The sequence below is a fragment of the Centruroides vittatus genome, unplaced genomic scaffold, assembly GCF_030686945.1.
Source record: "Centruroides vittatus isolate TY-2023 unplaced genomic scaffold, ASM3068694v2 scaffold_944, whole genome shotgun sequence".
Lineage (NCBI taxonomy): Eukaryota > Metazoa > Arthropoda > Arachnida > Scorpiones > Buthidae > Centruroides > Centruroides vittatus.
Window position 1 is genome coordinate 211191 of NW_027122722.1, and position 15889 is coordinate 227079.

The 15889-nt window shown below is 40.5% G+C and overlaps 1 protein-coding gene across 2 annotated transcripts in view; it reads left to right on the forward strand.

The window, feature by feature from the left end:
* The window catches only part of LOC136990520 (queuosine 5'-phosphate N-glycosylase/hydrolase), a 39308-nt gene extending 27071 nt beyond the window's left edge, over nucleotides 1-12237 (forward strand). For both annotated transcript variants that reach the window (XM_067288926.1, XM_067288927.1), the window contains exons 3-10: nucleotides 10644-10747; nucleotides 10823-11050; nucleotides 11118-11267; nucleotides 11335-11458; nucleotides 11518-11632; nucleotides 11699-11769; nucleotides 11897-11964; nucleotides 12033-12237. In XM_067288926.1, coding sequence (XP_067145027.1) covers nucleotides 10649-10747; nucleotides 10823-11050; nucleotides 11118-11267; nucleotides 11335-11458; nucleotides 11518-11632; nucleotides 11699-11769; nucleotides 11897-11964; nucleotides 12033-12188 — 1011 coding nt within the window. In that variant the 5' untranslated portion in view covers nucleotides 10644-10648 and the 3' untranslated portion in view covers nucleotides 12189-12237. The remainder of the gene's footprint in view (nucleotides 1-10643; nucleotides 10748-10822; nucleotides 11051-11117; nucleotides 11268-11334; nucleotides 11459-11517; nucleotides 11633-11698; nucleotides 11770-11896; nucleotides 11965-12032) is intronic.
* The last annotated feature ends 3652 nt before the right edge of the window (nucleotides 12238-15889 follow it).

The window sequence follows — 15889 nt, forward strand, 5'->3', positions numbered from 1 at the left end:
TTGACTTCTTCAATAACAAGTTTCGCGAAAGTCGAATTGATCGGATTATAACCCGCGGGATAAATCTTTTCGAATCTTTGACGCGTTTTTAGGCTCGGAATTTCGATAAAAGGGCATTTCAGTGTTTTTGGATGGATTTATTTCTCGAAAAAGATTTTGTTCGATTTCGTGATTGATGACTGCAAATATGATTTTCGAAAAAATCATTATATTTGCCAACAGAATATCGATTCTTTCTTCACTTGCTGTATTTAGAATTATTCTTTTATGCAATGTATTCTCGAGCATCCCTAGGTTCTTCGAAGTCAAAAATCAGTGTACTGCATTGCTTTTTTTCAGTGTCGATACTTTGCAATTCGCTACACAATCCGGTCACTCTGACATCGTTTCCAATTGTAGCAGTACGAAATATTGGCATGGAGTTAACTGCGGTTGTGGTTCTGCTACGCCGTATTCTGGTTTAGTAGTGGATGTAAAAACTTAGTTTTAAACAATTTCTTTAAAAATATGAGATAAGCAGTTAGCTTCTAAGAACCTGAACGTGGTTACAGTTCTATCAATAGGTTGTTGCCCCTTCTCTGATCCCGAATAAACAGAAAATATACACAAAAATGGATGGTAAAGCCACCGAATCGCAGAATCTTCTAGATGGAACAAAGAAATGCTGGAGAGTGCTCTAGAGCTACCACGGTGATCTAGTGTGCCACCATGTTCAAGAGCATCGCGGATTATTTTATCTGATGGATGGTTATACCAAGCTTGTGTCGTCACTCGAACCCGCCTTTCGACTGGCTAACGAAGAGAAACTACGATCGTTTCTACCAATTATCCGTTACGTCTTCAATCTATTTCGACGATCCTTAATACAATACTCGAAAATTGTATTTATTGGTGAACCCGTCCACTCTTTTGTCGTTCGATTTCTAATAAGATCCGTTCAATATTCCTTTGATCAATTGTTATCGATTGTGTCGATGCTCTTCACTCGGATCGTCGTCCACAAAATACGACGAAAAAATAAATAGCAATTTGTATTTCGTGAAGTTTTCGAATTCAGGAATTTCATTTGTTAGGAATCTCTCTTCGTTCTTCGATTGCAAGCGTATGAATCCTTCGGCTTTGAAGTTAATGATGTGGAATTTCTTATGGATTCGAATGGTTGAAATTATTTATTGTTATTTATTGCTTTTGTCGCACGAAGTATTGTCTCTATTGATTTTCTCAAACAGTATTGAAAGAATTTAAAAATTTTCCGAAAGAAATCTTGCATATCGAGAAACGTGAAATTCTGTCACTTGCGTAACAACTTTTATGCAATCAATGTCGTCACCGCGACGATGACATCTTTAGAGTAATTTCTGTTTAATTGAGGGCAAGTCTTTTAAATTACAATGATTAATCAATGGATGCCGATTAATCATTGTAAAGATTAATCAATGGATTATTGGAGATCTACAAGGATTCGAACCTGTTACAACAGGTCCTGTGGTTCCGTTCTTTCTGTTTCAATGCCACTGTCGTTCCACCAATTGGCACACAACATACGGTGTTAAGCGGCCAAGAACACCTGACACACGTAAATTGTATTTCCTAAACGGACAATGGTACTTAACTAAGATTGGGTTGGCGAACTGCTAAGTGTAATTGAAGATATGCTCTTACTAGTTTCGAGTTTTTGTGTGCTTCTAATCGAAACACGTGATATTACAATACGATCGTAGAAACCGATGCGTAAATCAGTTTCGTATACAACACGATTGATGTTTTCTTACATAGGAAAGCTAAAAAGTTACATTTTTGAAAATTAAAATCGTAACTTTCACTCCAAATCAACGAGCAAGAAAGCGTGACCGGTCTTTGTTCAGCAATCGTCGATATTCTTGGTCGTCAACCTCCATTCATGCAAAGAATGGTGCTGGAACCGGATAAACTCGTTGTGTCGAAGACGCCAGTCTATCCAGACACCGTATAATGTATCAACGAAGTGTTGCAACGTCCGGATAATCAATTGAGCTAAAGTAGATAAAAAGAAAACACATTCCTTGTTTTAAATAAAGGATTTCCCTGGATTTTCGTGACGAAACGAGAGGATCTCTAAGTCTCTTCTAGATCCTCGTAAGAGTCATTAGTATGGCAACGTTTATGCGAAGCACACGGAGAGCCAATTTGCATTTATGAGTTGAACTTTATCGTTCTGTTTATATTCCGTTTTAGCTCCTTTTCTGTAATCTCTCCTCCCGTAAGAGGAGGAAGTCACACGCTGGAGGGATATCGTACAGTTTTTTTGTCTCGTGCGAGGAGAGAGAGAGAGAGAGAGAGGTTAGATCCAACCGGATGCTTTGTGTGGTGAGGCAACAGAAGGGGACTTCTCTCCTGGACGCTCTCCTATTATATTGATGGAATTGCTCGGAGAGCTCCTATAAAGACACACACTAACTTATAACGGCGAAAATCTGGAATGGCAGTGAAACGTCCAGTTTTGCATTCGATTCTGTACAAAATCTGATTGTAGATTCGAAAAAATTATAATTTTGTGTAGTTTTCGAGTAATAAAGCAGAAAGTAAACGCCTTGTTGGGCATAGGAAAAAATATCCTCGTTTTACCGTTCCACACTTGAATTTAGATTCCTGCATTGATAGTGGGCGAAGAAGCGAGGAGAGATTATATCGAGTTGTGTCGTATCGCTCGTATCCTCCCCTTCTGAGAGTTGTAAGTGGAACGCTGTTGCCATCCACATCTTGCAGCGACGACGGTTTGAACGTCGATGACCTTTTCCCATCGGCGATCCTCGGTTTTCGATTGATTACGGCGCTACTTCGGTTTTTAGATAGAGATAAATCGCGAAGACATCCCGATAAAGCGACATATAAAACTGGATTTCGCACTGCAATCAATTACGATTCGAATTTTACTTATTTGGTAACGTAATTGAGACTACATTAATCGGGAAACTAGGCAAATTTTTATTGATTTTTTTTCCTATGCGAGGAAGAGGAAATTCAGAGGATTTCAGAAATTGGAAACGCGTTTTTTGCATTTCGTTTTAGGTCGTCACTCGTAGTATCTACAATTGAGGTAGGAGGGAACAATTACAAGCAAGGTCTGCTTGGCCATTTTTCCAGAAATTTCCGGTTATTTTCTACGCGAATCCTGAAATTTAAGCGTTTTTTTCTCACAAATTCGTGTTCCAAAAGACATCCATCTTCCGACACTCCAGAGTATTGTTTTATTCTCTGTAATCACCTCGGCATTATCCGATTGTCAGAATTCGACTCGGAACAATGTTATTGTCGAAAGAGGACGAATTAATTTGGATAAGAACCCGTTCGTATTGAAAAAATTCCTGTTAGTCTTACATGGAATATAAGGAATGCGTCAGTCGAAGACGTTAAACAGAACGAGAGACAAAACTATACCACGCGTTGCCGTTGGTCTGTACTACAACGCACATAATTGCTCCTTTATTGCGTGGCAAGTTGATATCCCCGTGAAAATTTCGTCCGAATTTCTTTTGTTCGAAGTCAAAAAGGCTAGCGACGTAATTCATTTAATTCGGGAAAATTTCGGTCGTAGTTCGCCACCGGCGATCTCAGTCACTCCTGCTGCGCCATCTAATGTAAAGTTTCGCAAACATTACTCCGTTTTTATTTTATTTTAGTTCGTATTCGGCGCATACTTTCCGCGCGTAAAACTTCCATTTTTTAGAGATTTTTCCATTTCCGCGTTCTTTTTCGTTCCAAAATTTTGTGAGATGTTCCAAAACTAATGCGACGACAATCTTTGTCGTCGCATTAGTTTTGGAACATCTCACAAAAGATCTCATAGAGCATTCATAGAGATCTTCTCTATCGGGAAAATTTTATATGGGTTCTGTAATTAGATATTGGAAGAGACTGGAAATTTTTTCCTTTGGTACTCCCAGGAAACTTTTATCAAACAGTGATTAGTGAATTATAAAGCCAAGTACACCCAGGCATTTAATACAGTGGCTGGCGTAGGCGCCATTGTACTAAGTCGTTTTTCGTTACATTTCCGGTATATTTGGGCGATCAAATAGCATTTCTATTAGCTACTGCCCACGGATAAAATTCTGATCGATCCAGTTGTCGGATACGCTACTGTTCGTATTACGTCACAAAATACGGCCAATAGCGTAACCGTTATTTGTAGCGAAAGTATTCGTTCTTATGACGTAACGTCTCCAAAACAGAATAAATTCCACCAGAGATGTGCCAAGCGTTGCGCACTAAACCAATTTAGTGTCGTTCTCTCTCTCGAGTCCGCCATTTGGTTTTCGGAATATATATGTATTTGCGAACATTCCGCCTGTACCTTCGAGAGGCACACTTCCCTCTGCCGGCACTCCATCTCGCGCGACGGTAGATAACCCGTAGTAGTGACACCAAGGCCTTTGACGACGCAGCGGTGCCTTCGTTAAATCCTGCCCTTCCATTGCCACAAAAGGCAACAAACGAGCGGGGTGGTATTGCCGCAAGTATCCAGGCAAGAGGAGGTTCCAGTGGATTAAAGGCACCACTCGCGTGTCAATACCGTTGTTCCATGAGAAACTTGGCTTTTTGCCGAGATAGCGTAATCACTCGTTACCGACGTCACCGCGCGGGTACTTAAAAGTTTTATTTGATCGCAACGTTCCCTCGGTGCGTAACGTTTTTGCCAATAAGTGTGTAAAGCAATTTTTCCGTGGTCTAATTACAATACATGAAAATGACTGATTCTGCCTTCTCACGTGAATATAGAAAAAAAATCCAGCAACGAATTGCCTAACTTACCCGGCTGTCATTAGATTTTATTTTAAAAACAAGTAAAACGGCAAAGCCGTATTTGGGACAAGACTATGTCTCGGAGACTCACTACTAAGCGGAATCGCTTTGACGCTCAAGCGGGTCTTGTTCTCATTCTCCAATCTTTGGTATCGCTGGTTTTGAGCGCGATCGTTCAAACTTCGCCAGCCACGTCCACGAGGTCGTCCACGATGCATTTTCGGTGAAATTAATCTATCCACGTCGAAATTTCTTTCCGTTGCGTGTCGGCCCGGATTGAATTTTTGTCGATGCCTAAAATTTCAAAATCGGGAAATTTTGAAAATTCTTTTTCTGCGTTTTTTGTTCTACCGGTAAAAATTAATTGAAAAATGATCCAGGCAAATAATTTACTTTATTTGGATCGACTATGCGATATTTACAATAGCGTCGAGATATAATACAAATCCAAGATCGGCACGGCTGTCGACTCGAAAGGTTAACTAACGTGAAGTGAAAAGTTCTCTCCTCGTTGGAGTTCGGGAGCAAAGTGAGGTCAGAGGGCGAAGGTCACGCGGTGGCGCCTTCTGCCCTACACGTCAAATTTTTATTGGTCCCACGATTTTACTATACTAGATAATGTTAAAAAAAACCCACTTGTAACGACATATAACCCTGTTTTAACGTCATATTTGAAGCACTCCCAAATTTACAAAATTAGATTACAGATTTTATTTAACAAAGAAAATACTACGTGTTCAGTCCTAAGGTCAGAGTTCACTTCCTAGAATGACTGTGGGTGGTACACTCCCCACCTGACTTCAGTGGGGTGAGGTGCCTGTTTTGCCTGTTTGGGCGCGTTTTTTGCAGCGAAATGGCGTCACGAGCGGCGTTGGCCATTTAGAAACGGGTTTCAGAGGATTAGCTGTAAAGCGCTGCATAAAAAAACGCGCCCTTTGTAGAAGAGGGTCGCCATTTTATATGTTATTTTGACTCGGTTCTCGGTCCCCTGACTACCTACAAGTCTGGATTTTTTTTACGCGCAAATGATTTGGCCACCTAATACTCTGTGCCAAATATCAACTCTTGACATGTACTCCTTTATACCTCTAAGCTGGTAACAGAAGCTGGCAGTACGATTTTATAAACAAGACATAGTCTTGTCAATAATTTTTATATTATTATTTATAACAGACAAAAAGGCTTAATTTTGAGGAAAGAGACGAGTACTTAAAAATATAGTAAATGCCAACAAAAATAACTCCAACCCCATCCGAGATATGACACGTGACCTCTACCCTCTCCAACTTTAACCTCCAAAATTGAATAGCATCGATGCACAGTAAGGTGCTATTAATGCCCCTTACGCCTGGTAGCTTGTGTATAAGGGGCATTAATAAAGTCCCTTATACACAAGCTGCCGTGCCAAATTTCATTTCTTAATCTTTGCCCCTTCCCAAGGTGGGGAAAAAGTTAGGTGTGGGTTTGTGTATACGCATCTATTTCGTTTCCTGTTATTTTGGGTTCAGTTCTGAAAACGTGGCGATTTGAGGTCTTTTGCAAATCTCCCATTTTTTCAGATCTGCAGAATCCCTTTGTGGGGCAACGATGCTATTAATTTTTGGAGGTTATAGGTCAAGAGAATGAGGTGTAAGATTTTAACTAGTAAAATTTTCATTAAAAATCGTAAATGATAAGTTAATAAACTCACTCTATCTCCAGAAGTAAGGCTTTTGCCTTTTACTTTCCTGGCTGTTATGTATGCACAACAAGGGAAAGTATTGGAATCGTGTAAAATTTGATCCCTCACAGTTTTTTTGCAAATCTCCACGTTTTCAGACCCCTGAACCCAAAAAAATTCGTGGATATGTATGTATGTGTGTGTGTGCGCGCGCGCGCGTTGGTATCTATTTCGCTTAATATCTCAGGACGGGTGAAGGTAAAGATACGAAATTTGGCACAGTAACTTGTATATGAGCATTGATGCTATTAAATTGTGGTTGTGAAAGGTCGAGGGGATGGAGAGATAGAGAGTGATCACGTGTCATATCTCGTGAGGGGTCTGACTTAATGATTTTACTTATATAAAGCACTGTGATGCTAATAACTTATTTCCAGGGCTGTGGAGTGGGAGTCGGAGTCATGCCGACTCCCACTCCTTTTTATTTATGTACATAAAAACAGAAAAGCATTGGAATCATGTCAAATTTGACCCTCAGTTTTTTGCAAATCTACACGTTTGGAGACCTCCTGAACCCAAAAAAATGTCAAATAAAGGGGAAAATTCGTGTGCGTGTGTGTTGGCATCTAATTTGTTTAATTTCTTTATTCTCTGTTCTGAGATATTAAACAATACCTCAGAATGGGTATAGTTTAAGAAACTACATTTGGCACAGTAGGTTGTGTATAAAAGGGCATTAATGCTATTAAATTTTGGTTCTTAATTAAAGATAGACAGGATGGGGAGACAGGAATCATGTGTCATATCTCCAGTGTGGTCGGACTTAATGACTATTTTACTCGTTATTAGCATAATTTTTTTTTAATAAAATTTGTCTCTACCTTCAAAATTAAGCATTTTGTCATTTTATAATAGTACGGTAAAACCCGTTAGTTAAGATGTTCTCGCCTGAAATGTTGGAATGGGTATGGGGGCACGAATTAGTTCAACACAGGAGTTATTAAGCTTCAAGCTTAATAACTCCTGTGTTAAACCATCCGACTCCGATTTAAAAACCACAGAAGTTATTAGGCTTCAAACAGGGTGGACAAAATCGTTCCCCCACACACAGTCTAACATCCATACATACAGGGGGGAAAAAAAACTGAATCTTTTGCATATCTCGACATTTTAAGGTGTCTTGAGTCCAAAAAGGTAAACATTTGCGAGAGGTCATTTTTCGACCGATGCTACACTTTTCCTGTTATATATAACAGCCGGGAAAGTAAAAATTATCGAACACATATTTATATATTGACTGTGTCATTACTTATAGTAGTGTTTTAGCTTATAACGTAGAAACTTTTATTCCAATCTTTATTAGAAGTCTATTAAATCTTTTATTCTAAGGACACATGATGACATCAGAATTTCCGAGTCTATTTTGGCAACAAGTCTGTCCCTGGTCGGAGTCGGTAGATTTTTCCACTACTCCACAGCCCAGCTTATTTCTATCTTCAAAATTATGTTATTTTATAATAATTAAAAATAAAGGTTTTTATGACAAAATCTCATAACAGATAGTAACACAAAACTAAAACTGTATGTGGCACCAATAAAAACAAAAGTGTTATTTTTAAAATAAAATTTCAAAAGCCGGAAAGTTACGCAACTCGTTGCTAATTTTTTTATAGTACGGCGAAACCTCGATTTAATGGACTGATTCGCGCGAGGGGGTGCCCGTTACATACAATAGGTTTTTCAAACCAGTGTCAAAAAATCCAGCAACGACCTGCTTAACTTTCCCGGCAAAAACATTTAAACTGTGTGTGGCGCGGTATGTTACGAGATCTTATTTAAAATACTTATTATAAAATGCAAAAAGCTTCATTTTCAGGGAGACGAGGTTTTTATAAAAACTTGCAAGTGCTAACTAATAACGAAAATCTTCATTCAGTTCGACCCCATTTGAGATACGCCACGTGACTCCTGTCTCAATTTTAAAATGCTTTTTATACCTCTGTTAAGTTTCACGTAGAACATACGGACCAGAGAGTTTGCCCGTTAAATCGAGGTTTACCGTCATGTAATAAAAAACTTTTAATAAACTGTCGTAACAGATGGCGCCACACAAATTTAACAACTATTACGAAATTCTGTTCTATTTAAAAAAATTTAAAAGCTTTAAAATTCGAAACAAAAATTTAAATAAAATTGAAAGTTATCGGACTTTCTTCCCCTGGCCTTAACTTCATCCTGTTCGAGTGGCAAGAAAGTCGCGCACGAGCCCTCGAGGCTCGAAAATTGGGTTATAAATTCTAGTGTATCGGCGGTTCCTAACGTCCTGTTTGACAATTGAAATTATTCGCAGACGAAAAAGTTTACGCATGCACGAATCGACTCGTGCAATTTTTATTAAAATTGTTCGTAATAACGTCTACTGCACCAGGGTTAACCGACTTTTGAGTCGCTCCGTGCATTAACGGCAGTAGACCAAACTTCTTACTGTAAATTCAAAGAAAATTAACGCACTTCGCCATTATAAAAACTAGAATAGGTGGAAATCTTTATGCCGAGATTCCACTTTCGGTGCCATACTTATTCCGACAAGTTCGAATCCGTACGACAAATTACGTTGAAATTAGAAATGCCGTACGCGACGACGCGAGAATATTTTACCAACGTTCGCAAACGCCTAGCGCCGTGATAACGTCGATTTAAGGAACGACGCGGTGTGAAGAGTACGGGTTTGACAACGTCGACTTTTAGGAACTCTGCATTTTGCGGTGGTACTTCGATTGCGGTGATAAATCAGGATTCGATCTAGCGTCGGCTTCAAGTGGAATAAACTTCAAACGACGAGTCAAATTTGCGCGCTCTTGTTACAATTCGTGTTGGAAAGTCACGGGTATTTAGTGATAGAGAGGTTGAGGCCGAAGTTTTCAACGCGAAAACGTGTACGTCGGACGTTCAGCGCCGCTTTCCTGTAAGCCTAGAAGTTTGACAATGGCGTTTGGATGTCGAGCATGATTCCACGGACTTTCCAAACACCATTGTCAAACTTCTAGGTTTACAGGAAAGCGGCGCTGAACGACCGACGTACACGTTTTCGCGTTGAAAACTTTGGCCTCAACATCACTAATATTTACTACAGCTACGTTTACGCGTACGCGTTGGCGCCGCATTAACGAACTTCAAAAGAAACAAAGTAAACGGGTGGCGCCATTAAGGCATTAACACTGCCCGTTCTTACGAAAAGAAATTCTTTTCGTCTCGTCCACCGTCGCAACCGGTATTCTGGTCACACTTATCTGACGTCATCCATCCTTGAAAGAAGAGACGACAAAACGAAAGACGAAATTCGTCCCTCAGAGGCAGTGGTCACTTAACGATCTCGTCTTCGTTGTTGACGTCACGATTCTACTAGGTTGATTATACATGTTCGGGTTATCTGCACGCGCAACATGATATAGAATTTTAACCAATAAAATTGTAAAATTTTCGAAAATGCAGAGTACGTAATTATACATCACGTGGCAAGGAAAGTACGTAATTTAGACAAAGACGTGTTTTTTGTTTTATAACGTTTTTACAGGTTGTGATGTCAATTTGTCTCTTAGGTTATTAAAATTTTTATTTGTTAAGTTAGAAAGGCGTGCGTACTTAGATATTTTTCGAAATATTACCATCTAATTTATCCTTAACTATCTAAGTAAGATTAACATCATATTCGATAGTTCAGTAATTGATGTAGGATAATTAAAAAAATGGAATCAGTGGCGTTTCCAAGTAGGCACTGGAAAAAAGCTGGAGCATTTTCTTTCTCGAAATATTCTTTCCAGAGATAGAGAACGTTCTCTAATACGATTGTACAGCGCGAGTAGATCCAGTCATCCATTTTGGATATAAGGAAATCGAGACGAAAGACCGGTCGAAAGGAAACTATCCGCTGATCTCTGCGAAACGAGAGAATATTCGAGAAAAAAAGTTGTCCAGAATCGCGTTTGGAGAGACGCGATGATCTCTCGAGACGTAAACAAATGTTAGCCAATCAGCGACCGGCTTGTGAGAGACGGTGGCTAGAATACGGCCCCGGGTTTCGTTCTGCACGTTTGGTCATTTGTAATTGGAATGCCACGTGTACGGTTCGAAAACTGGCACCGTCGATGGCGCTAAATGAAGGCCCCGACGTGTAATTTTCTTTTACTTTTCTTTGGAACAGGAACGATGGCTGGGCCGTGTCCTAGATCTTCGGCCCGACTCGTAGCCGGTCTTTCTCGTCACGTGACCATCCGTCCATCCGGAGTCCGAAAAACGGCCGATTTGGTGAGTCGGGGTCCACGAGTTTTTCCCGAAAGTGGCGAAAATTCGGAAATCCCACGTTTGGAATTTTTATTTTAGTTGGAGAAGCCGTTGCTCGGCGGAGAATACGACGCGGGAGCGTGGAAGAGACACGAGCTCCATCCCAAGACTGCGGATGAGAAGGCCGCCGAGTGGATATTTCTGGTGGACACCCTCAATTTCTCTTTCTGGGCCCCGGACGAGAACTCCCAGTGTCGGATCTCCTTCCGGGGCACCACTTACACCGGATATTGGGCCCTGTGTGCCGCCGTCAACAGGGCGCAGGAAGTGAGTATTTTTCGTTGGCGCGCCGGCCCGTCTCCTTTTCGTGACGTCACACCGGCCAATTTTTCAGAAAGGAATTCCCGTTTGCCACGCTGACTTCTACTCCGAGATGACGGAAGAGCAAATGAGGGACATTCTGCGTTCCGATTCGGATCACGAGATGCCCCTGGTGCCCGAAAGGTGTCGCATTCTGAGAGAAGTGGGAGCAGTCTTAAAGGAGGTAAGCGCTTTTGCCGTCTTCCTTCCCCATTACGTAAATCTCTCTCGAGCAAAAATGACACTCGTAGAAATTCGGGAGCAAATTCGTCAACGTACTATCCGAGTGCGAAGGGAGCGCCCGGAAGTTGATCCAGCTGGTGGTGGAGAACTTTCCCTCCTACAGAGACGAGGCCGTGTATAAAGGTCACAGAGGTAAGACGTAGTTTGGCGCGAAATCCTTCGACGTCACTCCTGTCTGCTTGGCTTTTCAGTGTGTTTCTACAAGAGGGCGCAGATCTTGGTGGGGGACATCTGGGCCTGTTTCGACGGAAAGGGCCTAGGATATTTTAAGGACATCGACGTCGTCACCGTCTTCGCCGACTACAGGTAAGCCCCCTTTCGTCACCTCCACCTAATTAGGTTTAATTAACAAAGTTTCCCACTTCGTCCCAGAATACCACAATTGCTGCTCCACCTGGGCGCTTTGGAGTACTCGGAGGAACTGACAGAAGATTTGAAAAAAGGCAAGTCGGCTTCCTCCCCTGATACACCCGGATCACAATGGGTGGTCTACGTGCATCAGAGGAGGAAGCGTAAACCTTAGTACACGTGGAAAGCACTCGACCTGTGTACTAAGATTAACGAACGCAGGAAAGGAACTGGAAAACGGTTCGGAGAAAGAAGTGGAGATTCGAGGATGTACCATTTGGGCGGCTGAGGTACGACTTACCTTTCTCTTTTTATATACAATAAACGCCCGCGTTATACAGTGTGTTGTTTATTACAGAAGATAGTAGAGGAACTGCGAAAGAGGACGGAGGGGAGAGGCAACGCGGTGGTCAATTCCATTCTGGTGGACTACTTCCTGTGGGACTACAGACGCGAACACAGGGAAGAAACGGACGCTACGCCCTTCCACAGAACCCGTTGTATCTACTACTGATGACGTAATACAATAAAAATCGACGAGACAACTGTTCAAATATCTTTAATCGAGAATCGTTTAAAATCCCTTTATATAGATTTATATACGGAGAAATAGAACCGATACAATTTTTCTGAGATCGAGTAAGAAATAATCGTTTGCAAGAATAAATATACATGATTTTTTTCATCTGTACAATCACAATTGAATGCGGTGTCAGTTTCACAATCGATTAATTAAACAACAGAAAAAGTAATAATAATATGCAAACACGCTTCGGGAGAGTGCATTTTCGTTTTCAATTATACTATTATTATACAAGACGGAAACGAACGGGAAATATATATATATAGGCAAAAATGCAACTCTTAAGAAAAAGTAACGCGTAACACAATTTCCCAAACGTTACGTTGTTGACCAGAATTTATATTTTATTACAACAATTATTTTATGTTTATATATATATTTATATATGGCCGCTTCTGGTTTCTCTTATATACTAGTTACAGGAGGGGGAGCAGAAGCTGCGGGTTATACAATATTCTAGCTATATTCACGTTGTTACAAATAAATACAGTACTTACACGTCTGCCAGTTGGTTTAAAAGTATCACAGTCGACTGTCGTAACTTACAATTTCTAAAAATAAAAAAAGAAATCTCGAAAGTTCGGTTACGTTACGTTTTTTTTATTTTGTTCCCAGTGTTAAGATTATAAAAAACGAATCTAAGTTACGTACTAAACACACGTTTGTTTGTTTGTTTGTGTTTTTAGTGTCCCGTCTGGAAAAGGAACGTTAATTCGCAGCTGTATTTTAAGAGGTGCGTAACGAATCGGGGGGTTAACTTTTATAGTTAGCTGAGCAATTTTTGTTGTTGTTGACGAATATTGGCACAGACGACGACGCCGCGGCTCCACTTTTGTTTCATTTCTAACACTAAGTAAACATGGAAGCATGACGAGTCCCCGAACTAACACACTACGAATGGACTTGGACCCATTTGATATGTCGGAATGAAACGACAGAGAATCGAAGAAGTGTTATTGTTATATATACAAACGATCGAAGTGGTAACGTTTATCACATTTGTACGCAGTTTTCTTAATGAAACTAAATAAAAAAAACCAAGTGTTAAAAAATAAATTAGTGGCTACTTTGACACTTCGTCTAGATGATATGGTGGCATTTCTCCGGTAGTTTTTTTTTTACAAATTACTAAGCTACTGGGGTGGCTATTTCCGTTTCTTTGGTAGTTAGCGTACTGTAGAAAGGGTTACTTTCTAAAATTTACACATATTTAAAATCTAACAACGTAACTACACATATATATACACACACACACACACATATATATATATTTATATATCGATACGATCACAGCGAAATGTCAGTATAACAAAAAGGAAAGAGTAATCACAAAAAAATGTAGGAGCGTGTCGTACCGACATTTCACTTGTTTTGAATGTTGTTTAATTTTAAAAGCACTTGACCCATTGTTTACGCCTTTATCACATACTTCGAACAACAACGCAACAGGCACTAGGCACACGGACAATTGTTTCTTCCCTAGTTCTCTGCGCAGGGGGAAAAAGTTACTTCATTGCACTCTCTCAGTTTAAAAACGGAGCGAAATTGTTGGCAAAATTGGACACTCGCAAAATAACAATAATAACCAACGAGTGCACGGCGTTCTTTTAGTGTTTAGCAATCTCGCCGCAAACTGCAACCGGTGCCGGTAACAATATTATACAAACGATTTAATTATTACGAAAGAAAATGGCGGACAAACAATTCAAATGCTGGCATTACAGAAGAACGTCTAAGCCAGTGGTTTACACGATGCGACGGGTGGTGGCGACGAGCTCAATAATTGGATTTAATTAGGTATCAAGTGTCGCGCGCGCGGGGTGAGAATACCAGCATCAAAGAAGCCGAACTACTGGTCCGAGAGCTTTGCCATTGACCCAAAACTCGAACGTTCTTAGTCGCATGTTAACACGCGAAACGCAATGCGTAAAGTATCGCATTTTACCATCAATTTTACTCTGTCGTCGATAATTTCGGGCATTTGCATTTTTTAAGACTTTCGCGGACCAACTCAACATAAACATATGCAAAAATTCAACTCCGAACAAACAACGGAAACAATCTCAAAATGGCGGCAATCGGAAACGATTTCTTTTTGATATCGCAAACGTCATTCTTCAATTGGTGGATCAAGTGCTTTTCGCCAAATTTTGATATTTATCGACCTCCCTAAGACGGAACTCCTAAGTAGGAAAATAAAAAGTTCTATTCGGTGACGCTAACGGTACCTTGTCGAGCCAGAACACGAGAAACTACCGATTACGCACGCTGTGGTGTTTTTATGTAGTGTATGGCATGGTAAACGAATAATTAAGTGGAATGTCCTTATTCCCCTATTGTTTTGAGCATTCTGTCGATACAACCAAATGGTAATTACGTAACACGCGCAAACGTTACGCGTGCGGCAAAATCAGTTACGCAAAAAACAAAACACCTGGCAACTGAACAAACCCGCTCCCTTCCACCGCACTCGCTCGACGTTTCTTCACGAAAAGGCACTGACAGATTCGTGATTTAATGAATTTTTCGGAAAGAAAAAAACACGCACAAAAAAAAATTGCGATTTCTGCGTTTTACCGTCGAAGAAAGGTTGTTACGACGCGTTTAATTAACGAAATTTTTTTAAAAATTCCAACCGAAATGGCACTGAACGGAGCTTAAAAAAACTCACTACTACCACCACCACCAAACGCAATCGTCCGTTACGTTTCGAGTTCTCTCTTCCCCCGTCACGCGACGAACGTAGAAATGAGAGTAACAGACAACGAAGGGTCGGACTTTATGACGACATCGAATGCATAATACGACACTTAAAACACGTTTTTGGAACGTTTCTTCCAAAATAAACCGAGTAAACAAATATACACGTGGCATATATATGTATACTGTATACGTGGATATACAATGGTACGTTATATTCGCCTCACCTGCGTCACACCGGTCGGAAATCTAAGCGGAATATTTCAAGTCTGCTTTAATCAACTGATTTTAATACAGAAATTTTTAATTGTTAAAGATAATTACGATTGCTTAAATTTCAAATATTAATCCTAAGAGGTCGAGACTTAATAAGCTCCTTAAAATTTTCGTGGCGCGTCGGTCCGTCCGCTGGCAGTTACTTCTTTTAAACTGTTACGCGAGTCGCCGCCCATCGCTCGCGGCGTAACCAGCAGTATTGCACCACCCGTTCGGAAGTACGGTTCGAGCAACGGACGTCATTGCCAATTTTGGTGACGTAACGCTAACTTTAACGATTTCAATTGATTAAATTATTTTCTAAACTTCGGCTATCGACAGGCCACGTCACTGCCGATTAGAGTCGAATGCCGCCATTCGACTTCGATAATTCGTTTCTGCCAATGAGTTCAGGTTTGTTACGTGCTAATTAAGAAACAGAACATGCGACGTTCGAAAATTTTGTAAAAATTTAGCAATATTCCGCCAGTGCGAAAGTGTCATATTTAGCGGCAGAAATAGCAAGATTGGTCGAGATAAAGGTAACGCGTAACTAATGACTCGTAACTCACGAGAATAAGAGACGTCGCGTTCGAATCACGTTACGGAACGGCATCGAAAATCGATCGGGCGCCACCTGAATCGAGAAAAGCCCGATTACGAATTTTTCCGTGACG